The following is a 27,343-nucleotide window of genomic DNA, read 5'->3' on the forward strand; positions in this document are numbered from 1 at the left end:
GGAAATAAAGCCACAGAGAGGGAACACAGGCAAAGGCACAGAAGCGAGAGCAAACATGCCGCATTGGAGAATGGCCTGCATATGTAGTGTGCAGGGCTGGAGTGTTGGGAGCATGAGGGCGGGTGGTTCCAGATATAGCTGAGCAGCCAGGTAGGAAGAGTGGGGTCTTGTGTACCATGATAACATGTTTGGATTTTATTGTGAAGGCAATAGAGGGTCATTAAAGGGTTTAAAGCAGGAGAGTACTAGAATCCCTGGATGGGTAGACCTTCCAACCTTCAGAGGCTGGTGCATGTGTGTGATTAGGAAGAAAGGGGTCAGACTGGAACCCTGAGGACCAGTTAGGGGCTATCCTTTATATTCTTTATTGTCTAGAGAAAAAAATGAAGATATGAACCTGGATTGTGTCAGTGAGACCAGACTGAAGGGGACAGATACAATGTTGGGATCTTTAAATTTATGTGATGAGGGAGAGGGAAAAAGCAAAGATGAATCCAGGTTTGGTGGATGGAATCCCTTCCCTGAGAGATAATACACTGGATGAGGAGTAGTCTGGAGGTGTGAGGTATTTCTGTCTTTGTTGGTTTGGATATGCCTTCTGGACTACTGGGAGTGGAGCTCAGCACAGGCATCTGTGTGGACATCTGTGGTTCATCAGTGTGTGGCTGGCAGGTGAGACCATAGACATTGGTCAGATTGCCCCAGAGGAGGGGAGAGACAGAGAGAGAAGAGGCCAAGGATAGACTCCAGGGGAAAATACGGGGGACCTAAGAGGGAGCCCCAGGTGCAGCAGGAAAAGGAAGGGGAGGCAGATTAGTGGAGACCATTAGCAGGGAAATGAAAGAGGAGTTTCTACAAGAAAAGAATTGTTAACAGGGTCAAATGTAAGGAAAGAATCCACTGTTGGCATTTGTCTGAGAAACGCTGCCCTTTTTATTCTTCCTTGCTAGAAATAAGAGCTTTCTCTTAATGGCAGACAGTGATATACAGGGGCCACGTCTCTGTGGGATGGAATTATTATTGCTTGGGGTGTTCAATTCCATACATAAAGTCCATTCTGGTTCTAGGCTTTTGTCAAAGAGCAGAGAACTTTTGCAGTTTGCAGTGAGAGGCAAGGGGGCTGGGTGTGAAGGATGAGCACCTCAATTTTAGCAAGACAGTCTGAGCTCCTTGGAAGGCAAGCTTTATTTCTGTGTAAATAGAAAGCATTATTATTATTATATCCTTACACTGTATCAGAGCCAAACACTGGAGTCCTTAATACTGCATTTATTTCTCTAGGCTTTTGGAGGGGTGGGGAAGAATGGGACATTTAGGTTGCTAAGTGATTTTGCTTCTAAAAATAATGAAATTCCCCAGTGGCGCTCTCTCTCTCCCTCTCTCTCTCTTTCTCTCTCCCTCTCTCTTTTGGTTAGAGTAAGAGAATGAGAAGGTCAAGCTATGGATTTATGGATTTATGGATGACAGTCTGTGTCTTGAGGTAGCCTCAGGGCAGCCTGTTGGGGAAGGACAGGAGAAACTTCCCCTCTTCAGTCCTCCTACCTGCATCCCCTTAGGGCTCACTACTTTGGGAAATGACAGGAAAAACTGGGCCTCCCTCTGCCTGAATTGAAATGCCTTGCGAGGTAGTCAGCCCCAGTGGTTGCTATGGTGATGGTGGGCGGTTGGGGGTGGGGAGCTGGTGATGCAGCATTTGGCCTGTGTGGCTGAGGTCCCCAATGCAGGCTGCTTGGAGCCAAGGCTGCTGATGCTCTCTCGACAATTCATTGGGATTCCAGAGGGTCACTTGCTGCGGTGTTGAAATCTTCAGACAGGCCCACCAGTTCAGCCAGCTGAATCCTTCACTGTTGAATAGACATTTCACAGGCCAAATTTTGGCAGGTGTTCATGGGATTGGGAGCTCCACAGTGACCTTGATAGGAGAAGGGGTATGTGGAAGAAAGTTATGAGGAGGGCAGAGGGTAGGGATCATAGCCTCTGAGAATTGAAAATGGCCTTTAAGATCATTTCGTTCATCAGTCTCCTCAACAATATTCCTGACAGCTGGTCACCAAGCCCCTGCTTGGACTTTTCTTATGATGGAGAGCTCACTATTGGGCAAGCCACACCATCCCATTGTTGTTGGATAGCTCCTAGATTTCTTTCCTCCCTCCCTGTCTGTCTTTGTCTTTTTTTTTTTGCAAAATCTGGCCCTTTCTAATTTGATCTACTGGCTTACATTATGCCAAGAAGAAAAGCAGTGTAAGTCTTCATCCAAATGACAACCACTTGGTGCCAAACAGAACATTCATACCTTTCTCAACTATTTCTCACCTGACATCACCTCAAGACCCCTTGTGCTAACCTCTTCCCCCACATTTCTCCATTTGGTTCTTAAAATATGCCATCCAGAACTGAACCTAGTATTCTAATGGTCTGAGTCACATAGAGTGCTTTTGGATGATACCATACATCTACAAACACAGTCTGAGCTTACTGTCTATCCCTTTCATCACACCGTTGGCTGATATGAAGCTTGTGATTGTCATTCTCAAATCTTTCATATATGAACAGTTGTCACTCCCCTCTAGTTTTCTACATTTTTCTACATTTTTGCTGTTTTCATCTAAGCTGTTGATAACTATATTGAAATGGATGGAAGTGGTGATAAAACTCAGTAGCGTACCTCTAGGAACCTCCTAAAGGATATAATTACATCAACAGCTAACATTTGCTGTGTGTCTGTCTGTCTATCTAATCACTGGTCTTTTGAGATGGTTGTTGTTGTTGTTGTTGTTGTTATTATTATTATTATTATTATTATTATTATTATTATTATTTCTGATGAGGAAATGGAACTATAGAGAGGTTAGATAAGTTGCCCAAGCTCTCACAGGCTCTAAATAGCAAACTCGATACTTACCTCCATCTTTTATTCAGTGATCAGTATAATTTGAGCAAGACTTTTCAAATGTCAGCAACTCTGATCCAATGGTACTCTCTACCATTCTAAAAGTGTAAGAGATTTCGTCAAGGGCTGGTGAAACATAGGAATACCAGATCTTTAGCATTTATTTGATCTATTCTTCCAATAACCCTATTAAAAAAGAAGCAAGGTTAGCTTGGATGGGTTTGTTCCAAGCAATGTCTTGCTAATTCCAGATAATAAGAAACAGTGATAATAGTGACAGTAATAGCCCTTAACGTTTACTGAGCCCTCCTCACCTGTACAAGGCACTGAGTGAAGCTTTCCCAGTCAGTGTTTGACCAGCTTGCTTTCTCATTGCTCATAAACAATTTAGCCATCTATTGTGGAATTCTTCTGGGATTCACAATGGGCTCACTGGTTATTTTTATTATTTACTTACTATATTTATATATTATATTATTTATTATTATTTTATTATTATTATTCTAGATTTTTTTAAATCAAGATATTTGTTTGGGTTTGGGTTGTTTTGGGTTTCTACAATCTTTGATTTTATCTTCACTTTCTTATAAATTCTCTTTCAATTTTCTATATTTTTGTTGTGTTTTCAGTGCTGAGTCTAAATGAGCATTCGACTTGGGAGCTAAAGACTGGATTCAAGTCTAGTTCTACTATGGCTTTTTATCTGTGAGACTAACAGCAAATCACTCAACGATCTTGGGTTTTGGTCCTTGCATTTTTTTTAAATGGGGACACTAATCCCTGCAAAGAATATTTCTAAGGATGTCGAGATGTTCTTGTTAAGAGAATGTTTATGTAAAAGTGCTTCTCAGTTTTTAAAGTTTCAGACGTATTTGGGCCATTGTTATTATTGAAAATGATTAGGTAGTCTTTCTTATATTATACCCTATTTGGTTTTTACTTTTCTCATAATAGAATTTGTTTTACTTTTTTAAAGTTACTTTATATATTTTTAAGACACACAGTGGTATATGGCCAAATATTGGTCATCAGGCACAGGAAGATATACTCACCAGCCATCTCCCCACTGATTAGTGCTTGAAGTGGAAGAAATGGAGTTGCAGACTCAAGGAGGGAGAGGGTGTAGTTTTAGAATTCTTTTGTCCACAAAAAAGCTTCTCTGTATTCCACTAAATAGCAGAAGTCCTCAAAGAAGCAAGCCACATTGATCCTGGAAGAAGAGTGCCATAGGCATTGATTTTCATGTTCTTATTTTTCCTTTTACCCACCCCCCCCAACCGTGTTCACAGGATAAGATGGTGCCCCCTGAAATTTCTTCTGGTGTTACTGTGGGAGGGATGGCTGCATACAGAAGCAAGCAGCTTTTTAACCCTGAAGCATTAGCAGCCCCATTTTCTCACTGGGAAAACTAAGGCACAAAAAACCAGGCAGGAACTTCCATGGTGTTCTGCTACCAGCAGAGCTAGGAGCTGCCCTGGTCACTCCTTGGTCTTGGTTTGCTGGATTGTCAGCTCTATGAGGGCAGGACCATGACAGTCTTGCTTAGCTCCTCACATTGTCTGGTACCTCATACACGTGAAATGAAAACGTACAGGCTTGCAGGAATGAAGGAATGAATAAATGAGGGGAGAATTCATTTCCATGGGAACTGTGGCTCCTGTGGGCCTGAGCACCATGCAGCCTTTAAGCTCTGTGAAGAGGGAGCCCAGAAAGAAATTCACCAGAAAGTCTCCACCAAACTTTATTCCTTAAACCCTGTCAGAAAGAATGGAAATGTTCTGAGATTATTGGAAACACGGCCCTAGACTAGCAAATGATTTTCGAGTGATGTAGGTATGCTTGGTTGTCCAGCTGCTGTCACCAGTGAAGGACACTGCAGAAGTAAGGATGTAGGATGGGCTTTCTGCTTCAGATATGGTTCTGTACCACAGTAGCTCAGGCATCTTCTTACTGCTCTCGCAGCATGACACTGACACGACTTCTTCCTCTGGGATGGGAGGGGTGCAGGATACCTTCATGCAGGTTTACACTAAATACTGCTGATCCCAGAATAGTGAATTCTCATGAATTTTCATTCCACAAAACCCTTGAGAGGTACTCTTAGCTCTTTGTGTCCCCATAATAGCCACCTCTAAAGCAAGAATAGAAATAAGATGCAAAAGTTCAGGCTCCCTTCACGATCACAGCAGATCTGAACTGCTGGAAGGGACAGAGATGGGGGGTATGTGTGGGTGGGGAGGTATGGGAAGGGTTGGAGCAGCCTGTCTCATTGTCTCTGGATAGCTCAGCCCCAGAAAACCTCTGTGGGCACTGGTCTTTTGAGCACACCCCTTCCCACAATATTACCTGGTGTCCGGCCTCAGGCCACATTTTGTGGCTGGTGGGAAGAATTTGAGGAGGTATGAGGAGGCGCTGTGGTCGTATTGAGGCAACGAAATGCTAAAGCTTCCAGTTCTGAGGGGCTCAGGTTCCTAATTACCTGAACAGTGACCTGAATGTGTGCAGTACCACTGCCACCAAGACGTGTAAAACCAGAGTTTGGAGGGAGAACTAGAGAATCTGCTAGTTCGTGACTTTTCTCATGGTTTGCACAGAATTTTTAGTCCCCCACCTATTTCTTTCAAATATGTCAGAAGCAGTGAGATGAGCAGGCACGCAGCCTTACAAGGTGCAAGAACAGGGTGCTGAGTGAGCCCCTCCTTGGCTCTGGGAGAAGACGCGTTGGCGGGGGCCCGTGGAGTGTTAGAGAATCTGCTCAGGTGGGGTCATCATTCCCTCTGCTCCCCCTCCTGTGGCCCTGGTTGCTGCCTCATGGAAAGCCCAGCCTGTGGGCCTTCAGCAGGGCTTTTCTGACAGTGCCATCCAGGGTACCCTAAGCATGAGGTTCTGAGAGGAACAAATGGCCAATGCAGTGGGATCCATGGAGGGGACGGCTTGGGAGGCTCTCCTGAGCACCGCCTAATTTTTCTGTCTAGCCTTCGTTTTCCCCTCTGGAAAATTACACCAGCAACTCTCACCTTACTGTAGTCACCCTTTGCCATATAGTGGCTGCCTTGCTTCTTTTTGAGAGCTTCAGACATTTTAATAGTCCTGCTGACAACCATGTGGAGCAGGCACGTCCTGTCGGCAAGCTGAGTATTCGGAGAAGTCGGGGATAATGGACTTCCTTTTCATGCCAGTTACCGCCCCAAGTTCAGAGCCTCCCAGCAAGACTGTGGCAGAACTTCTCCCAGCAACTGTGCCCCTGCAGCTGTCCTCTCTCTGGCCACTCCGTCAACCACCGCTGGATCACCTTCTAAAAGCATAGCTTTGCTCACATTGTTCTCCTAGTCCAGAACCATCCATGCCTCCCTATACTGAAAAGAGGAGGAAACAGAACCGTCTTAGCAGCATTTTGTGAGGAAAGGATTCACAGTACATTAAAGCAGAATGGCTGCTAGAAGGGATAATGCTATGTGGACCTGCTGTAAACGGAGTTTAGGGTCCCAAACAAGATTCAGACTGGTCACACTTTTCAACTCAGTCCTGGTTTTTGAATTGGGTGCTACCTTTGAAGAGGCAGAAAACTTTGTCCTAATTTTGGAGCATGGACTTAAAATAATTTCCTACACCTACTGCATCAGAGAAAGTGAACATCTTCAATGCCTGCATACACATTGTCCAATACCTTTGCAAAATAGTTGTACCAATATGCTTTCTTTCTAGTCATGGCAATTTGACAGCAGAACAGCCTATTGTGTTGCTTTAATTTGAATTTCTTTGACTATAATGCTATGGAATTCTTTCATATAATCCTTAAATATTCTATCTTTCTTCTTTTGTGAATTGTATATAGCTTGTTTTTTTCTGATGCTAGATTGGTACAGAAATTTGCCATGGTTCTATCTATACAGGATAGTTATAGAGTATGTGAAGATCAGGGCCAGGATCAGTGGCTTGCAGTATTTTCATTTTTTCATAAAATATTAACCTGGTCTCAGCCTGGTTTCTTTCATGCTCTGAGGCCATGAGCTAATTTGCATAGCTGGCAAGATAAAAATAACTTCAGAGCTGAAAAGAAAGTTCATTGCCATTGAGTTAAACTTGGACCCTGGGTGCCAGCTCTTCTACAGGGGGCAGCAGTCCCTTGGTCTAGACTCCATTATTAATAAACACACTCCATTGTTCCTTAGAAAAAGAAAAAGGTCCTTTTTAAAATTGCTGTCTGAGAAAATAGCCATGCCTCTTAGCTCTTCTGCTGGGAGAGTAACCTCTTGATTCTTCCAACAATTCAGCATTTTATTTATTCACAATGAAAGTACAATTAAAACCACTTACTTTGTGCTTACATATCTGTATCAAGTAGATTTGGGTAACAATTAAAGAGTTCCTGTATATAGGCACAATTCTTTTTAATTATTAAAATTGCTTGTATTTTATTGTATTCCAAATAGGTGGTATGGGATGTGATATGACTCAGAAGTACTAGAATGAATTTTGGTTTAATCAATCTGAAACGTAAAAAGCACTTTGTTTTCTCTAACAAACAACTCTAGTTCATTTGGGGGCTCTGCAGACAGTTGATATTTTATAACAACTTAAAGCTGTCTCTTCATCATGCACTGTAATTGTGGGTTTGTCTGCTGTGCAAGTGTGGGAAATTATCTGTTTTTTTTTTTTTTTAATACTTGTCATCCTAGAATACAGATGGCATATGCCTGTCATGCAAATCAATCTCTTCGGCATTATAGGCAGAACGAGGAGAGTGGAACAATGGACAAAGATGTTTTATCTAAAATTTATGGATCCATGATTTTTCTGAAAGAGTCACTGATTTGAAAAGGTTTTATAAACTCAGATTCTTTCAGCTAGATATTCCTCATACATCCAAAAAAAAAAAAAAAAAAAAAAAAAAAAAAAGCTCCCTACCCCAATACATTATGAGAAGGTAGAATTTTATTACTTAGATTTTTTTTTCCTCCTATTTTAAAATTTTTTTTTCAACGTTTTTATTTATTTTTGGGACAGAGAGAGACAGAGCATGAACGGGGGAGGGGCAGAGAGAGAGGGAGACACAGAATCGGAAACAGGCTCCAGGCTCTGAGCCATCAGCCCAGAGCCCGACGCGGGGCTCGAACTCCCGGACCGCGAGATCGTGACCTGACTGAAGTCGGACGCTTAACCGACTGCGCCACCCAGGCGCCCCTTTTTCCTCCTATTTTAAAGTATCCCTTCACTCAGTCCACCATCAAATGTTAACCTCCACTCATCCACATTTGACTTCTTGGCAACAGGACTCTGGCTCTCCCCAGAATCATGAACATATATAATTTTTCAGTCTTTCCAAAGCCGAAGAGGGAGCAGAGCAGTGTTTCAGTATCTTAGGAGTTAAGTGACTTGCTAAGATGACATCAAGAAAAAGCTTGCACATTCTCTAATTGGTGTATTGGCTCCATGCCAGGGGCAAGGTTCTGAGTTTTTCCTTGTTTTTCATGTATCTTACTTAGCTCTTGTCTGGCCAGGCCAGTTATATCAACTTTCACTTTGGTTTCTTGTCCAGATAGTATTATCTGGATATAATAGGTGAGTGGGTCATTGTGAGTGCCAGAAACCAAAGGTGGAGTCATTTAAGTGAGGAGGACTTTTCAAGGAAGATGTGTCTCACCAAACCATCAAGTTGCAGAAATACCAGGAAGTAGTTGGGTCTCAGGAATTTCAGGATCAAGGTGCTAGCTCCTATCTCCAGAGTCAGCTTTATTCTTCTCTCACACTACAGCCAGCTTTATTCTCTGAGAGAAAACATGAACAGTGACATCTCCTGAAGCCTTTTATTTTAGGGCTTTACCTGCTTCAGGAGAGCTCAGCCAAACTCTAGTCCCAAGTCCAAACATCCCAGGGGAGGAACTGTTCACTGGCCAGCAGTGGCATGTAAGAGCATTACAGTTTTTAAAAAGAACTGTAGGGGGCGAAATGGATGATGGGCATTGAAGAGGGCACTTGTTGGGATAAGCACTGTTCGTTGTATGTAAGTGATAAATCACAGGAATCTACCCCCAAAACCAAGAGCACGCTGTACACACTGTATGTTAGCCAGCTTGACAGTAAATGCTATTTAAAAATAAAATAAGATAAAATAAAAATAAATAAAAAGTCTGTTATCTTTATAAGAAACAAAAAAATAAAATAAACGCAGAAAAAAATAAAAAGAACTGTAGGGGTAGAGTATTATTGCTGGAGGAAAAGGAGGTACTGGCTGTTCAAACAATCGGTGGCCGCTGTGTGTGGGCAGTGTTGGATTATACAGCTGGTCTCTGTCATGTGATACTGGAGGTCACTAGTGCATCCTTCTAATGTGGCCTGCATTAAGAGCTTGTCCCCTACATGGATAATTAGCTGGGTTCTGTATCTTCCCTGGCTTCTGCTCTATCCCAGGCTAGCCATCTCACAAATGCTTGTCCCTGGACCTAAGGGAGACCTGGTGAGAGAAAGTGTGTGGGTGGTGGATCAATAGAAATCCCTCACCGCTACTAGAAAAACAACTGAAAGAACATGTATTTATGTTAGCGAGTTCTTATAATATGGGATTTCCCTCTCCAGCAATTCTCCGTCTTTGCCAGCTCTCTGAAGTACAGTTTTGGTAACATTCATATGATCCTGCAATCACAGGACACCATAAGGCTCTGCAGAGAGGTAGCTCTGTGGTTGTCCTAGAGAAGACATTTGTCAAATATATGTGCCTTTGGGATGTATTTCTAACTATCAGCCATTATCTTTTGTAGCTACTGAAAGCACTCCAAATTTGGAATCTAAATTTCTGGGCTTGAGTCTCAGTTTGACCATTTACTCTCTCAGTGATCTTGGGCCAGCCAGTTTCTCTCTCTGAGCCTTAGTTCTCAAACTTACAAAATGGAGGATAATGGTACCTTTATGAGACAGGGTTATGTAAACTATGAAACAACAAGGTATTTATGTTTTTATCATGATCATCATCACCTGGACCTGAATGACACTCATAGAGTTTCTACCCATTGCTTGGCATTTCTCCTTGTGGTATCTGAGTGAATAACCAGGGACTTTCTCATAAAAAAGGGAAGAAACCTAGGGCTATTGGTAGGAACTAGACCTTTGTTTCCATTACACTGAAGCTAAGTAGACAAAACTCTCCTTTGTACGTTATTGTGTTCTTTACCTTGGATGATTTGGGGGAAACTTTTGGATTACAGCTTCCTTGGTAGATATACTGGGGTTAAGCTTCATGTAACTACTAGGAGATGTTTAAAGAAGAAGGCAGAGGGTATTTTTATCAATGTTGGCATCATTGCATTTTCATCAAAATTATGACTTGTGGCTTGGGGTCACCCTGGCAACATCTTCCTCTCTGCCTGAGGGGCTATGTGTGCTTCTCCCAGAGTGGATGAGGACTGGTTGTGAAACACACATGTTGCATTTAATCAGGCTATTGCTCAGTTAAAAAAAATTTTTAGTGTTTACTTATTTCTGAGACAGAGAGAGACAGAGCATGAGTGGGGGAGGGGCAGAGAGAGAGGGAGACACAGAATCTGAAGCAGGCTCCAGGCTCCGAGCTGTAGGCACAGCTTGAACCCACAGACCATGAGATCATGACCTGACCAGATGCTCAACGGACTGAGCCACCCAAGAGCCCCAGGCTATTGCTCAGTCTAAAGCTATCACTATCTGAGAGGTTCTCCTTTAGCAGTAGTTTCCAACCAGGGATGTCCCCCCAAAGGACATGTAACAATGTCTAGAGACATTTTTGGTTGTTACAACCTGGAGGGGGCGGGGATTGGAGGAGGGGTTGCTATTGGCATCTAGTGGCTAGAGGTGGAGGATGCTATTAAACATCCTACAATGCACAGAACAGCTTCCTACAACAAAGAATTATCTGGTCTCAAATGTCAATACAAACTCTTCTTGGTGTGACATGCTTTGATTGTTGAACTTTCTTTCGGTGGGAAAGGAATGGGAGAATTTTTAGGCCATGACTTTTCTGTTCATCAAAAGACATATTTGTGGACCACTTCATATCCACTAAGATTCTTAGGAAATTTAATTAGGACCCCCATTTTAAATTCCAGAAAGGGGGGGGGGCTTACCTTTATTAAATACAGAACCACTTATCTCTTCTGGAAATGGCATAGACTTTTGTCTTTTGGAAAGGGGAAATTTGACCCTATTGTCCTTCTCATTCTCCCAAGAAATACTATGACTTCTTGCTTAGAATCTTAGAAGGAAGTTCATGTTCCACTTTGGTCATAAATCAACTTGGGCCCAAGCCTTAATAAATAAATAACAGCCAACCAACCAACCAAACCCCAGAAATAGCTGCCTCGTGACAGTTTTGGAGTTAGTGGTCTTTCTTTGAGATTATCCATTCTGAAGGGTAGCAAGATGCTGTTGCTATTTCTGGTAACAGAGGAGGGAACAGGGTCTCTCCTAGACCACTGTGTGTGCAGTTATTAGAAAAGTACAGAAAAACTTTTCAAGGCAAACTGTTTAATCATTTCTAGGAAAACACCAGGATGCTACATGGTGCTATTAAAGCAGCAGTTCATGTTGGTCCATCTTGTCCTCTTTAGAACAGTCTCCTTAGAATGAGCATGTGTAATGCACCCCAATGTTTATAGCAGCACTATCAACAATAGCCAAAGTATGGAAAGAGCCCAAATGTCCACTGATGGATGAATGGATAAAGAAGATGTGGGAAATGTATACAATGGAGTATTACTCAGCAACCAAAAAGAATGAAATCTTCCCATTTATAACTACGTGGATGGAACTGGAGGGTATTATGCTAAGTGAAATTAGTCAGAGAAAGACAAATATCATATGACTTCACTCATATGAGGACTTTAGGAGACAAAACAGATGAACATAAGGGAAGGGAAACAAAAATAATATAAAAACAGGGAGGGGGACAAAACAGAAGAGACTCACAAATATGGAGAACCAACTGAGGGTTACTGGAGGGGTTGTGGGTGGAAGGATGGGCTAAATGAGTAAAGGGCACTAAGGAATCTACTCCTGAAATCATTGTTGCACTATATGCTAACTAATTTGGATGTAAATTATTAAAAAAAATTAAAAGAAAAAAATTATTGAATTCTACATGTACTCTCAACAGTAATTCAGTAAATTTTAATATTTAGATCCTTAAAAAAAAGAATGAGCATGTGTATTAGCTAGTCTCTACATTTGGGTTTTTCAAAATATAGGTCAACCCCATTAGAGAGTCATGACATCAATTTAATTGATTGCAACCAGAGTGAAACAAAAGATAGCTAGGAAGAATTGAAGAGGAAATATGAATATATCATACACAGAAAGAGTATTATTTTATGAAGCATTATGTAATTTTACATACACATAACATATATATATTACATATTATATATACACATAATACATACATATTGCATACATACGTACAAACATACATATATTCACCCTGGCTTGTGATGTAAAATGTATTTTGTACTGCAGGCTGTGTTCAAAAGAAGTTTGAAAATCATTGCTCTATACGCTTTTATTTTTGTTCTAAGAACATGGGTGAATTGAAGCAACACAGCACATTTTCCCTTAAAGGCCTTTCATTCCTATATCAGTCACTATTCAGAACAATGGATGATTTGCTTACGATAATCTAGATTCAGTCTCTGGGCTAGAGAGGGACCTAGTCTTTCTAGCAGGTGTGACTATAGGATATTTCTGTTATTAGGAAAGATTACTGTAGAGGAGGTAGGCAGCAGCAGCTGTTCCAGGAGGGGCCTATAGGAATAGAAGTTGGCATTAATTCCGGCACAGTGACCAAGGTAGACAGTCATTCATAGCAACTGGAGCTCAGGCTTGGGGATAGGGTAAGAGACCATTTGTTCAATCAGGGGACTTCTGTGGAGCTCAGAGTAGCAGGGTGGGTAACCTGATGTTCCATTACCAAATGTAACCTGGAGCTTTTAAGCACTGCCAGGCTTGGTCCAATTTCTAACATAGGCTATGAAGTTTCCTTTATTTTACATTTTTCATACTCTCCTGCCTCTCTGGTCTCCATTCTTTCCTGGATCACTAAGTTCCAGCCACACCGGCCCTTGTTTGAATTTCTCAAGTATGCCAATCTCCTTTGTGCCTCTGTCCCTTCTACGCATGCCTTTTCATATACCTGGGATGCTCTTCCCACATTGTTTCCTCTGGCCTACTCATACTTCACCTTTGAGTTCATATGTCATTTCCATAGTGAATCCTTCCTTTCCTGACCTTCCACTTACTAAACTTGTGATCTATTTAATGTCTTTTTCATTAAGTTTCATGAGGACAGCCACCATCTCCATTTTGTTCTCTGTTATAATGCCAGTGCCTACTGCATGGCATACATTCAGTAAATATCAGTTGATTGTAGATGGGCTCTGGGTTCTGGGATTGAGCTAAGCCTGAATGGGATCCAAGAGCCCTAGCATAGGGTCTGGGGAGGAACAGGGGCAGCTTGCAGAGACTATGTACTGTGCAAGACCTGTCACCTGTTTTCCCTTTCGCAGCCTCATCCTCTTCCCTCAAATGTATTTTAGTCAAGTTGAATTTTGGGGGGAGCTTGTCTCCATTGAACAGTTTAACACACAGGGGCTTTTTTGTTTTTGATAAAATGAAGTAAAATCTTTAGAAATTGATTCCAAAATCAAATTACACTTTCGGTAATTTATTTAAAAGAAATGGAGAGCCAAACATTGGAGGTAATTTAGATTTTTGATAGATCATCATTTGCACACGTAGTTAAATCTCCTTCAGTTTGGATATCTAATTATACAGTTGCCTGTGGGCTCATTCACAGCTCCAGACATGTCCATCCAATCTGCCCCAGTGAGGATGTATTAACACTCATTTATCCCAGAGTCAAGGGTACTTCTTGGGCACCGCTGTTGAATATTGTTAGAGAAGGGACCATAGTAGATGGAAATGTGAAAGGTACTTTCTTCCATCAAGGAGATGGCTTTGAACTGAGTTATGAGGATCCAGCTAATTATCATTAATAATCAGACTTTCATTCTAAGACCTAAGAACAGTATGCAGTCAGGTGTTAAATGTTGTACAGCTTTCAAGATGTTCAGAGAAAGGGGAGATTGCATGGGCTGGAGAAGTGTAGCAGCGTCTGGACAGGTTTTGGGTCAGAGTCTTAGAGCCAGGAGGGATCTGAGAGGTCCCTCTAGTTGATTCCTTCATTTTAGAGATTAAAAAACAAACAAAACCCCAGATATGTTCTTTCTCGTCTTCCTTCATGACACCTATTTATTAAGTACTTTCTATGAGTCAGACTTAGTAAACACTGTTGTTGTTTTAGCTTTCCCATGTCCAACTTCCCCAGTGGCCTCCAGTCTTCCTTTTGGGGGAATCTTTCATTGTGTGTGCTCTTGGTGGGTGTCTTGCCCACTTTGGAAGTAGTAGAAGACTGTCCCAGTGCAGCCAGATGGGATATAAGGGGACATGTGACTTAAGCTTGACCACATGGTTTTCCCCCTACGACTTTTAAGCTGTTGATGTTATGATATTGGTACGGTTGGTGATGATGTGTCTAGCAATATCCACAGTGGCCTAAGAATCAGACTTCCTGGAGTCTCTGACCTTTGCCAAGTGTCTAAGTTTTTTATTCCTGCTGTAACAAATTGCCACAAACTTGGTGGCTTAAAGCGGATGTATTCTCTTACAGTTCTAGAGGTCAGAACTCTAAAATCAGTTTACCTGGGCTGCATCAGGTATCAGTAGGACTGTACTCTCACCTGAGCCTTTAGGAAGGAAGACATTTCTTTACCTTCCCTGGCTTCTAGGGCTGGGTTCCTTTCATGTTTCCTCCGTCTCCAAAGCCGGCAGCGTAGCACCATGCTTCAGTCACTACATTGCAACCTTCTTTCTAGCCAGATCTTCCTGTGCCTGCCTCATATAAGGGCACTTGTGATTGCATTTAGGGCCTACACAGATAATCCAGAAAAATCTTCCCATCTCAAGATTCTTAATCGCCTCTGCAACATCACTTTTGCCATATTAGGTAACATTCACAGCTTCCAGGGTTTAGGATATGGATATCTTTGAATCTGTTTTTCAGCCTACCACACCAAGATTTCTGCTTTCTTATTTTTCCCGCCTGGTCTTCCAGTATCCCTTCAATTCTGTGGGCTCCTGATATCTTTTTAAGTCAGTGCTATGTGAAGAAGTTTATAAGCATCTTATCTTTTTTAATCCTTACATCACCCCTCTTAGGAAAATATTGTCCCCATTTTACAGATAATAACACTATAGCTCAGAGAGGCAGTTGCATAAGGCAAGACAGCTGTGTGAGGGAACAGGCATTTGAAACCAGCCAGTATGACTGGAGAGCATGTGCTTTACCACTTCCTCATCATCCTAGTTCAACTCTCTTTTGCCTGTAGATCTTTTCCAAGGAGGAGTTAGGATGCCATCTGGCTCTGAAGTCTGGATCATATTATTTAGGCAGGGAGACAAGGCAAGGGGGTGGGCATTCCAGGCAAGAAAGAGGTGGGAGAATAAGAGGTGAATCCAAGAGATGTGTTAAAGGAAGGATATGTTAGACTTTGGTGCCTCGTTGGAGGTAAAATTGTAGAAGAGAAGAAGGAGCCAATCACCTCTGAAACACTTCTAAGTGGACACAACAACTCATTTTGGTGGATTACCCATGGAAATGATATCCTGGCTCAAACTGTGTTAGTAATCCAATTTGAATTAGGTCCCTCCCTGTCTCCTCTTGGTTTCTTATAATGTGGGCTGGTTAAGCACCTAATACCTTTTGCTAGTATTAATCAGCCTTTTTGCACAGATGCTGATGAACAATTTGCCTTTCGAAGGCTAATGAACTTCTCCCTTGGGATTTGTATGGGCGGAAGCAAAGAAGTAATTTTGGGAGCTCAGGAGGAACTTTTGGGCCTAAGGGTAGGAGACCCCTGGTTTGTATCTCCTCTTCAAAAGAGAACTTACACACTTGTTTAAGGCTAGTGCAACAACTGGGAGGGAAGCTATTTACCTGGTCATCCCTTGAATAGAGTTGCCAGATTTAGCAAATAAAAATACAGGATGCCCAGTTAAATTTGAATTGCAGATAAGCAACGGATAATTTTTTAGTGTAATATTTGCATAATGCTTCAGGGAATTTTTAGCCATGGAAGTGTGAAAAGAGACTGTTAGACCTGCGTTGATGAGGCTAAGGCAGAACCCAAGGTCAAAGGGACTCCAGGGTGGGAGAATTCTTTGCGTAATTGACTCGGGGAGAGGTCATTTGGTTGTGATTGCTCAGAGCATTCCTTCCATCTTCTGCCACTGCTGTAATGGGCACACAAGACCCTCAGGATCATATCAGGCTCTAGACTCTTCTTACTTGCTGACAGCTAAGAGCGAAAGCATTAGAGGTAGGTCTGAACCATGACATCCGCTAGGAAACAGTTTTTGAACATTTATAGTGTGCAGGATCCTGCATCTGTCCTGGTCGTAGTCAGAGGTTTGTGTCTGTCCTCTGCTTTGGGGGTAGTCACTAAGCACCCCTCTATGTACAGAGCTCTCCACCCAGACCCTGTGCTCATAGTGACAAAAGAAATGGAAAACACAGCCGCTGTTTCTGAAGAGTACTCGCATATGCTGCATGGGATTGCAGAGCTTAGGCTTTTATTAACTCAGAATTAGAGTTTTGCACAGTGGCCTCACTCTGATTCTGTGGCACAACTGTCTCTTCATGTGTGTATATGTGGATATTATAGCTGTTGTCACCTCAGGTGCAAGGAGCCTCTGTCTGACCTGCTCGTCCGGAGAGGTGTCAGTGACAAGTCTGTGGGAGTTAGTAATTTGTGGTTTGGGGATAAAGGGAACCGAGCTCACTGGCTTGTTGGGAGAGTAAGTATTGTGACCTTGGTATTTTTAGCAATGTACTGGACTAAAGAACAGTGGAGCTTTGCAGTAGTGAGAAGGCATTGCATGGCATAATGGCAGAGTGGGGAAAGGCTTGGCTTTGATATCAGAAGAGAAAGGACCTTAATGCCTAGTCTTGCCATTTATTAGCATGATTTTTTTGAAGTCCCGATTTCCTCTTCTATGAAGTGGAAACAGTAGTAATATCAGGATATGTTTGAGAATTTAATGAGATAACGTATGTAAAAGATGCTAGTAGATAGTGAGCCCTATGTGTGTTCCTGCAGTGTTCCCATTCTTGGAACACTTTGTAAACATCTCTGTTATGACACTCTTCATGGTGAATCATAATTATTTCATTTCTGTGTCTGTCCACTTCCACCAGACTGAGGACCTGGGCCGTTTCCTACTGTGGACTTGCCCTGAACCTCCTGCGTACATCTGAGGCCCAGAGTTTTGCCGAGCGTATAGACTTTAGCACTGAGGCTTTGCTGAAGGGCAGGTCTTTACGTTTTGAGTCTTCTTCCTTCCCTCTCTAACTCTCTTCCTGAGCAGATCCTGTCCTGTGGGATCTCCTTGAGAGCAGGAGTCCTAAACTATATTGGAAGATCCTTATTAGACTCTAAAATGCTCAGGGACAGATTTCTGGTACATGTGCTCCAACAGGCATGTGTTGGAACAGCATCCTGGCTTGCCACCTGCCTTTATCATTGGTAAACTCTAGGGTTTCTCTGGTACTTCTTTCCTTTTGGTTTCTGCTTCAACACATTTACTACCTTCATCAGTGCAGTTCAATCCATCAAGTATTCATTGAGCACCTTTTAACTTTCCAGACCCTGGGCTAGGTGTGGGGATAGAGATGGGGAGGACAGTGCCTCCACTTGAGGTGTTTTGGATCTTGTGGGAGAGACAGGTGAGAAACCAGAGAAAACAGAGAATTTCTCTAAGATGTGGTAAGGGCAGTGATGGCAGTGGACACAGAATTCTATGGGGACTTTTTCCTCAATTATCTTTACCCCCTAAGAATTCCATTGCCCCTACTTCTAGCAGGTGGACAGGAACTCCTACCCTCAAACATGATGTGAACACTAGGAAGCAGCCATTGGCCAATGGGCATGAGCTAAAGACCTAGTTTATGAGGAGGCTAAGACAGAACCCAAGGTCAAAGGGTAGGATGAAGGAAAAGAAAATTCCAAGGGCTGGGGGGAGCATGGGCCCCAGGCAGCACAGTCCTGGCTAAAGTTTGGGGCAGCTTAGATGACTTGGGGGGCAGGTTGGTTCAGCTGAGGGCCACACTTGGTGAAAAGAGCATGGATGTGTCTTGTGGGTCACTACCCAAGCCTCTGGCAACAAATGCCATATTTTTGCCTCTCTCTCTTTCAAATTAGCTTCACTGTTATTTTCTTTCCCACATGAGAATTCTTATTTCTCTGACATTTGCTTCTCCACAAGCTCTTATTTCTTCTTATTTCCTTCCTGTTTTCATGTCCCTGTTTCCTTTCACCATTCACTTCCCTGTCCTCTTCTCCTCCCTCCCCTCTACCAGTTTTATTTCTCTCTACACTTGTGCCTTCTTGCTTTTTAATTTTGTCTTTTGGACTCTACCTCCATGTTCTGAAATACACCTCCTTCAGCTCAGGGTTGGGGAGGAAATTTTCCTTTTCAGTAGCTCTTTCTTATGATATGAAAGAGCATCTCGTGTGTATCTGGGTATCCTTGGAAACAAAACTCTGGTTTCTGAACAGGGCGGATTCTCCCCACCACGTTTGTAAGACAGAGCAAACCATAGGGAGAGCTGTCTCCCATGTGCAATACACCTCAGAAGACTCAGAGTATGGTGCTTCTTCCTCTGTTAGTGGATTCAGCGGAACAATGACCCCATTTTCCTGGGGTTCTGGTTCTCTATCACTATGCTTAGCCTTAAGGTTTGTCTGTCTCCTCTTCCCTTTATTTGCTTCTTTGCCTGTTTTATTTTTCAGTCCCATTTTCCACATTTCTTCTGCTCTCTTTTGTCTTCAGGTTTTCCCTACTTATTGGAAATAATATCACTTCCCTCCCTAATTTCTCTCTTTGGCATTGGCAGATAGAGTCAAAAGCAGCATCAGAGATGTGGCTCCTCTAAATCCCTTTTTTTCAGAGGGCAGTATGGAAGTTTGGGTCAGGAGAGGTAGAGAAGACCTGAGAAGCTTGCCTAGCTCCTGAGATCTTTTATGCGAGTAGAGTTTCTTTCTGGTTCTTATGTTGAGGTTGGGTTAATGTAGGATTATAGTCTTAAAGTTGAAAGAAATCTCTCCTGGTTTTTTAGATAACCTTCAACCAATGTTGGAACATTTTTAACTTCCTAATAGAAAGTTCTACAGTCTGTGTTTGAGTACGTTTAATGTTGGGAAGTGTACTACCACATGAACAGTCCCCCTGTTCTTGGGCAGCATGGCTTGTTTCAAAGTTATTGCTCACAGTTGTAGAGTCTTGGATCTGTGTCATTTGTACCCATCGATACTCTAGCTGCTTTCTAGAGGTGTACAGCATAAACCTTTCATTCAAGTTAGATTTCAAGTATTGAAGGAAATATCTCATCCAAAAATAATTAAATGACATAAACTCTTCCTGCCATCCTTTGACTATGTAGAAAACTCAGTTTTCTGAGTGACTTATTTGCCCGTGGCTCCAGACAGCTGAAATTGTCATGGAGAGGTTGGGAGGGAAGACAGGTACTATTCCACAGAAAGAAGACTAAAATTAGACAAAGTTGCAAAAATAGTATTATTAATATTTGTGTTGGACGTAATATCCAGTTTGCACATTATAGCTATAGAACACTAATAGTTATAGCATCAGTGTGATTGATTTGTTTGGTAAAAACTCTTGATTGCCAAAGTGAACAAGAGTGAGTTACTCCTTTACTGCAGCTGATCCAGGGAAATTCCCTGAAGTAGCCAGGAGACAGGGGAACCTACGAATTCTGATATAAAAAATCCAGGGGCCTCAGTAGTTTGGAAAGGGAGAAAGGAGGTTGGTGAGGGATAGAGAGGAGAGGAGGGGGCAAAGTTTGGAGGCAGGAATGGGATAGATGCTAGAGAGCTTGTATTTTACTCATGATTGGGAACCAGGATTCTGATGTAATGACGAGTTTTCCCTCTTTGCAAAGTAAAACCCAGATGTGGCTAAATATAATTTCAGTCGGAACCACTGATGATTCACCCCAGTTCAGGTGCACCCACACGCAGCTGGCATCAGCTCTGTGTACTTTCCAGGCTGATCCTTCTTCAACCTAGCTTTCCCCATGGAACAGGAGGAGAAAGCCAGACGGTGATAACCTTGACCTTCTTTGTTTCCATCTGCAGCATCCTGGCTACGGCAGGAACCCACTTCAACACACATGTGGACCTGAGGACCCTTCGGGCTGTGCGTGTCCTGAGGCCCCTGAAGCTCGTGTCAGGGATACCTAGTGAGCACTTGCCTTTCTTCCTTCTCCTCTGTTAATGGCTTTCCTGAAATGATAAACAGGAAGCTATTTCTCCAGTGGTAAAAAAGAATGGGGATGCAGCAATCTGGCAAAACATTTCACTCTAAAACTTAGCAACTTTTTTTCCAGAATTTAAAGATAGTGGAAGATCTTTGGAGAAAATTTTCAAAGTAAAAAAATATATGTAAAATGAAAAGGAAACACCCTCATTATCCTATTTTTTAATTCATTTTTTCCTGTGCATTTTAACATAATTGTGATCATACTGTGTGTATACTTTTGGATCCTATCATATAAGCATTTGATTTTCCTGACACTAAAAATTCCTCAAAAATATATTTTAAAAAGCCTGTACTATAGCCCATCTTATACAAGATGACTTATTTTAGTCCTTTCTACTGGACATTAGATTATTTTCATTTTCCCCCCACTAGAAATAGCGCAGCGACATACATCTCTTTTCTTAAATCTTATTCAAATTATTATTTGAAGTATTATTTTCTTAGGCTAGGATCTTAGAAGTACAACTTCTGGGTCAAAGTATATGGTATTTTGTGAATAGTGATTGTACTAATTGTTATCCTAAAACAGTGGGTGGAAAGCCGGGTTTCAGGTAGAGTAGTGGGGGAGGTAAACTTTGTCTTTGCTCTCATAAGATTTACAGCCTAGCAAGGCCAGGCTTAATTTCCTTTAGGAAAGAAGCATGTTCTAATAAGTTTATAAGAGATAAGCAGAAAGCAACATGGGCGAAACAAATAAGGGAGGAGTAACAGGCGTGTAGAGGATCAGGGAATGGTGAGAAGGAATATGGAATTGATTCCAGGGGAAGTAGTGATGGCAGTCTTCAGCTCAACTTGCTCTGGTTGTCCCTTTGCAAATTGTCTTCATTGTCTTAGGACCAGTGATTCTTTTCCCTCAAAGACTTGCCCCTCTCCTCCTAGAAGAGAGTAAAGGGAGCCTCCTATATCACGTGGTGCTCGAGGAGGCTCCATTTGTCATTCTCTTCCTTTCCTTCTAGGCCTACAGATTGTGTTGAAGTCCATCATGAAGGCCATGGTGCCTCTTCTGCAAATTGGCCTTCTGCTCTTCTTTGCCATCTTGATGTTCGCCATCATTGGCTTGGAGTTCTACAGTGGGAAGTTGCACCGGGCATGTTTCACAAACAGTTCAGGTAGGATCGTTGTTCCCTGCCTGCTCCTTCTTTCCTTCCTCTCCCCTCTGGTCATTGGAGTAATTTCAGGTCATTGGGGGACTGAGTGGAAAAGTATATTCTATCCCAGCCCTGGGATTAGAATCACAAACTTCCTAGTCAGCGGCTTTTTGAGGCACAAGCAGCCTAGACTAAGGATCCTCAGGGGACACTGATATTGCACAGCAAATGACCTCTTAAGTTTGCAGTCAGAGGATTTCAAACAGGAGGTTTCAGTTCCCCCATCCCATGGTAGAAGGCTATCAGACTGACTGTCAAAAACCACCTGTCTGAAGAAAAACCCTTTGTACAATAGCCTCTTTGGCCCACAGGCCAGGTGGGCCTTGGAGCCCAGAGTCAGACTTGGGTCTCTCTAGGTCTGTGGAGACATTTTCCCTCCATGATCCACCTCATGACCTTCCTCCTTCCCTGCTGTGACCCACACACAGTGTGGAAAAGCTGAGAAAGCTCTGAGCGTGACTTGCCAGGGGTGCTTGTGAAATTTGCAGGGTTCAGAGACCTCAAATCCGTACCTCTTTGTATCTTATTTGTTCTTTTCAAGTCCAGTAGAATACCCTAGCAGGAAAGGGGGTCAGGGAGAGGTTGAAGAAGCCCAATTTAGTATCATGTGGGTTTTTTTGTTTGTTTGTTTGGTTGGTTTTGGTTTTTGGTTTTTGGTTTGTTTTGTTTTGTTTTTAAATCTTCAAAGGACACCTTCTACCTTGGGAGTTTTGTTTTGTTTTGTTTTTTTCTTATTCAAGACCAGGAACTTAGGCCAGAAAAACAAAGAGTTGAGACCCACTGAAGGGACTTAGTTTATAATTGTCCCCAAGAAACCCGAGAAGAACTCAGGGTCTGTACTGAGTCTGAAGTTGGAAAATCAGGAAGATTCTGCCTTCACCTCAGATTGTTCTATGTGATCCAGTCTGTCCATGCCTGTGGTACTCAGGCAAGGATAGAAGATGTAGCCTGAAGAAAGTGAAGGCCATGTGGCCTCAGAGGAAGCTGGGAAGCACTGGGATGAACACACAGTATGTAAGCTGTGAGGTATAAAGAAGCCAGAGGTGGGAGCCCGAGACAAAGAAATAGAATTGAGTGTTTGTGGCTTCCTGAGGGTCATTTCCAGGTCATGCTAAAATATGTGGTTTATCCCCTACCCTCTGAATGTGTCTGCAGGCATTCTAGAAGGATTTGACCCTCCTCACCCATGTGGTGTGCAGGGCTGCCCAGCTGGTTATGAATGCAAGGACTGGATTGGCCCCAACGATGGGATCACCCAGTTTGATAACATCCTTTTTGCTGTGCTGACTGTCTTCCAGTGCATCACCATGGAAGGATGGACCACCGTGCTGTACAATGTGAGTAGAGCTGGCAGGGGTCTGGATCCAGAGGGAAGAGCCCTAGAATGAGGCTTCTGGCATTGTTTGGACTGGTTAGTCTGGGGAAAGGGAAGGCTGGGGATATGTCTGTGTATATGTCAGTTTGTGTGCGTGGGGGCGGTGGGGACAGTGGGGCTGGACTCAACTGTGAGAAGTCATAGCACTTCGTATCCTGTTGTCTGGCCTCTTGCTGAGTGGAAGTATACAGTTTCTCAACAGAGTTAGGAAGCTACATCCCATTGGATGGGTGAATAAAGCTAGTTATATCAGATCAACTTAGTAGTGATAGAGTATGTTTTACTACAGGTTCAACATGGTGGTGGGGTTCAGTGAGGAGTACCAAAAGGTATAGATTTCTTGGTTGCTTCAAAGAGTTTACCATCAGGTTGGAAAGATATTACGGTAGTTCTCAACCCTGGCTGCAGATTAGAATCAGCTAGGAGCTTTAAAAATTTATACCTTCTGGGCTTCACTCCAGACAAATTAAGTAGGAATGGCTAGGGGTAAAGGCCCATCATTGATTTTTTTTTTTAAACTTCCTAGCTGATTGTAATATGCAGCTACTGTCAAGAACCACTGCATTATATGCACATAAGAAGCATGCTTAATTGTAAGACTCACTGGGGATGCTTGTTAAAAATTCAGGTTCACGGGCCCTTTTATGCAGGTGTTGATCTTGTGTAGTTTTGAATCGTTAGTGGGCTATACTTTTTACAAGTGCTTCTGGTGATTCATATGATCGGGTATGTTTGGAAGGTTCTGAGTTAGTGCATAAGACAAAGCTGCCTAACTGCCTGTCAGGGATGGCAAGGGACTCCTGCATGGGACACAAGTTAGACAGGGTGACCACTGAAGTATCTTCTGCCTCTCAGAGTCCTATTTTAACAAGTTATGAAAGGCATGGGCAAAGTTCAAGTTCTAAAATGACAGGGGTCGTGGAGGTGTGTGCTTTGATGCAAAGGGAACCTAAGTGGGCAAAACAGTTTGGGTAGGTTGCCTTTGTACAGGTGCTTACAAGGTCTGTACTCTCATATGAATCCAGCCAGCCCACCCTGAAGCAGGTACTTTGGAATGATCATGCCTCTTATCTCTACTTTCACAGGCTGCCTTTACCCTAAGGTGCCCTCTGTTTCCTTTTAACCTGATTCCATCTGTATAAAACTTACTGAGTGGGGCACGGTATAGTTTACACAAAACATCCTTTGCTTTTGTTTTTGTGCTTTGTCTTTGGTTTTGCTTTTGTGGATCTCTAGATATAATCCACACTGGAGGGAAAGGAAGTGCTATGTCCCAAGAGAGACTCAACCAGATTGTAATGCCCGAAGAGCCAGGATTTGTGTAAGGCCTGTAGTGGGTGTTTAGTAAATGTTTACCAATCTAGATCCATTTCCATGCAGGTGAGCAATTCAGGCCTGAGGTTTACAGAATAGAGCCACAGGCTGTTATGCTAAAGCTCTAAAGGGCAGTGAAGAAGTCCCAAAGACGAGCTTATGCCCAGCAAGCCTAAGGGTTATTTGTGACCTAGAAACACCTTGAGGACATTCTGAGATTCTCACCAGTTGTGGGGGGTAGCAGGAGGGAGGGAAGGGAGAAGAGACTGATGAGTATAGTTGTTCCCTATTTGAGATATGAAGGATGTCTTTAGGCCATGTCACTCAGATTAGCCAGGCATCTCTGCACTGGCCCCACAGTGGCTGGTATCATTTTGGGGCTCTGGGAGTGATGCATTTCAATTATATGTGTAGACTCACCTAAGTGATGTGATAAATGCATTGAAAGCCTAGAAGGAGAAGTGTTGCATTTGAACATACAGGTGTGATCCGTTGGTCCTCCTGAGCCAGGGCTCAAATAGTGCTGAGACCAGTATGAACACAGCTGAAGAATGACCAGTCATTTGCATTAGATCCTTTGTTCAGTCATTCATTCAACAAATAATTAAGTGAGCGTCTACTATATGCCAAGCACTGTACTAGGTACTAGGGAAATGTGGAGGGAAAAAGGGTGCTATGATGCTTGCTTTCATGGTGCTCTCTTTAAATTCCCATTTGTCTCCAGTTACCTGTATAACACAGGTATGGAGGTCACACAGAGACAATGATCTTGCCCTCTTCTCTAGTTTTGGTCCAGTGAGGAAGCAGGGAGGAAAAGAGGTCAAGATGCTAATTCTCTGAAACCTTTCATTACACGGGCTCCCAGGACCACAGACTCACACTCCCTCTGACTTCCAGTTTGTCGCCACCGAATTTCAGTTTACTGACCTCCTGCTACCCCCTGTGGCTGAAAAACAAGGGTTGAGGGAATTAGTTGAGTTGTGGGGCTGGTTTCCAAAAGTAGCTTGCTGCTCATGGGGCAGAATGAACATATGTCCACTTTGAAATGAAGTTACTTTCCGAAACATTATATGTAGGGGCAGGGAGCCAGGAATCCACAGGAAGAGGTGATAGTCATAGGTGGGTAACTATACCTTGATTCAGGAGAAACTGGATAAAAAAGACACCCATTTTTCAGCCAGTGGAACAAGGACAAGGTCTGGCTCCTTAGGAAGAAAGAGCCAGCAAAGGCTGGGCGTCAGTTGAGCAGGGAACTGGGGCGTGAAGAATGACCCAGGCAGAACTCTGTTACAGAAGCTGGATGCTCATCCTGGTGTTAGCACTGTCTGCTACTGGAAGAGCAGGTTCAGAGTAGTCCATTCTTCATGGTGCTGGGGAGAGGTAGAGTTACATCATACACAGTGGAGTTACATCATACATGCTTTTAATTTATCCCAATCCAACCATTCAGCTTGGAGAGGAGATCAGGGGGTCAGGGAGAGAGGAAGATAAATAGTACAGCCTAATTCATTTATCATTCATTTCAGTGTTCCTATACGTTGTAAGTGTGGGATGAGAGATGCCCAAGAAAGATGTTGGCTGAAAAAAATTGCAAGAAATAGCCAACTCAGCATTTCCTGAGTATTTGTCCTCTTTTTATTTTAACCCAAGACTTGGTAATGACAAAATTTTACATAGCTATTAGCAGTGGTTGCACACAATGGAATTAACCATGCACAACTAATAAACTCAGTATTATAAATATAGGTAATGCATATACATAGGTTTCTGCGTGTAGAAAATCTCTCTCTGCCATTATCACCGCCACCACCAATAAGATGCAAATGTAACTGTTGGTTGCCCTTCCTGCCACTCATTCTGGGAAGGTTCAATTCACCCGGTTGGTGGATTTTCTCACTTAGGCCACAAGGAACAGGGGAGCTCCTATTTCCCTGTCAGCACCTCTTCTATTCCATGATGGCAACAAATATGTAAGATATACTGGTGCCAGTTATGCTCAAACCAGTTATTAGAACCTTCAGATTTTCACAGTACACAGAAGTTCTCTCAAGCATATGGACCTAGGTTAGCCGTTTTAGATACAATTTAAATGTTTCATCCTGTTTGCATCCCTTTTCTGCTACACAGACTCTTCCCCAGTGCCTCCTATGACCTTGTGTACTCTGCTGCTGGTTACTTTTAACTTCATTTGCATATAGCTTTTCTCATGATAATACATTTTTGTAAGGGGCTGGGAGGGTTCTTCTTGTCAGGGCAACTTGGTGTCATGCTTGCTCAATTTAGTCTACCAAAATTTCAGCTCTGCTTGGTCAAACTCCAACTGTATTCTTGGCTTCCCTCCCTCTTGTGGTAGAAAGAATGCAAAGCAGTCTACAATCCTCCTGGCTGCTTCTTCCTGTTTTGACTGTCTCTGTGAAGGTCTCCTCAACTTGCAAATCCTCCCCTATTCTTACTAGTTTAATTCATTTTATTTCTCCTAACCTGGATAGGTATTCTTCAGTACAGTATATTTTCTCTCTGATCAGTGGAGTTCATTCTATAAATGCTACTGTGGCTCTCGTATTAACTTCCAACATTGGTCACCTGGATTGGATGTGGCCCTGAGAACTGGTTGTCTACTGATCTGGTCTGAGTCTTATTTCTGTGTTGTATATCTGGTTTTGTTTTGTCTGCTGTTTGTGTTACCAGGACTCATATACAGATTGCAGAGGTTCCCAGTCTCTGTCTGCAGTTACTGAAACCTCTGTTCTTAAAGTCCATTATTTTTCATCTATATTTCCATAGCTTGAGCTATTTCTCTTCTCACTGGGTGTTGATAAACTCATGCAGGTGTGCAAATTTCTTGGAGACATGCCCTTTCTCCTGGTATGCCAGCTGTATCTGTTATGACTGAATAGGATGCTCTGTGCTGCTGTGGGAGAAGAGATTTTTACAGACTTTACTGGTTTTTTGTAAGAAGAGGGAACTTGTAGTCTGGATGCTTTCTGAGTCTTCTTCGTGTCTCAGTTCTTTGGTCTATAACAGCCTATGGCTCTGTTTTAAGTTGCCTGCTTCCAGATGCACATAGTCAATATTTGTTAAATAGTTAACAGTTATTCACTTTTTGCCTGTAGATTTTGTTCAAGTGTGTTATGCCCAATGCTAAAAAATAAAATTCAGCTGAGTAAATTTGAAGATCAAGTTGGCTTTATTCAATGA

The 27,343-nt window shown here is 42.6% G+C and overlaps 1 protein-coding gene across 10 annotated transcripts in view; it reads left to right on the forward strand.

Annotated features, from left to right (window-relative positions):
* Positions 1-27,343, forward strand: part of CACNA1E (calcium voltage-gated channel subunit alpha1 E) — a 497,854-nt gene that overhangs the window by 248,874 nt on the left and 221,637 nt on the right. For all 10 annotated transcript variants that reach the window (XM_045452580.1, XM_045452585.1, XM_045452576.1 and 7 more), the window contains exons 6-8: positions 20,125-20,228; positions 21,265-21,417; positions 22,612-22,793. In XM_045452580.1, the coding sequence (XP_045308536.1) occupies positions 20,125-20,228; positions 21,265-21,417; positions 22,612-22,793 (439 nt within the window). The remainder of the gene's footprint in view (positions 1-20,124; positions 20,229-21,264; positions 21,418-22,611; positions 22,794-27,343) is intronic.

Source organism: Leopardus geoffroyi, chromosome C3 (genome assembly GCF_018350155.1).
Source record: "Leopardus geoffroyi isolate Oge1 chromosome C3, O.geoffroyi_Oge1_pat1.0, whole genome shotgun sequence".
Taxonomy (NCBI): Eukaryota; Metazoa; Chordata; class Mammalia; order Carnivora; family Felidae; genus Leopardus; species Leopardus geoffroyi.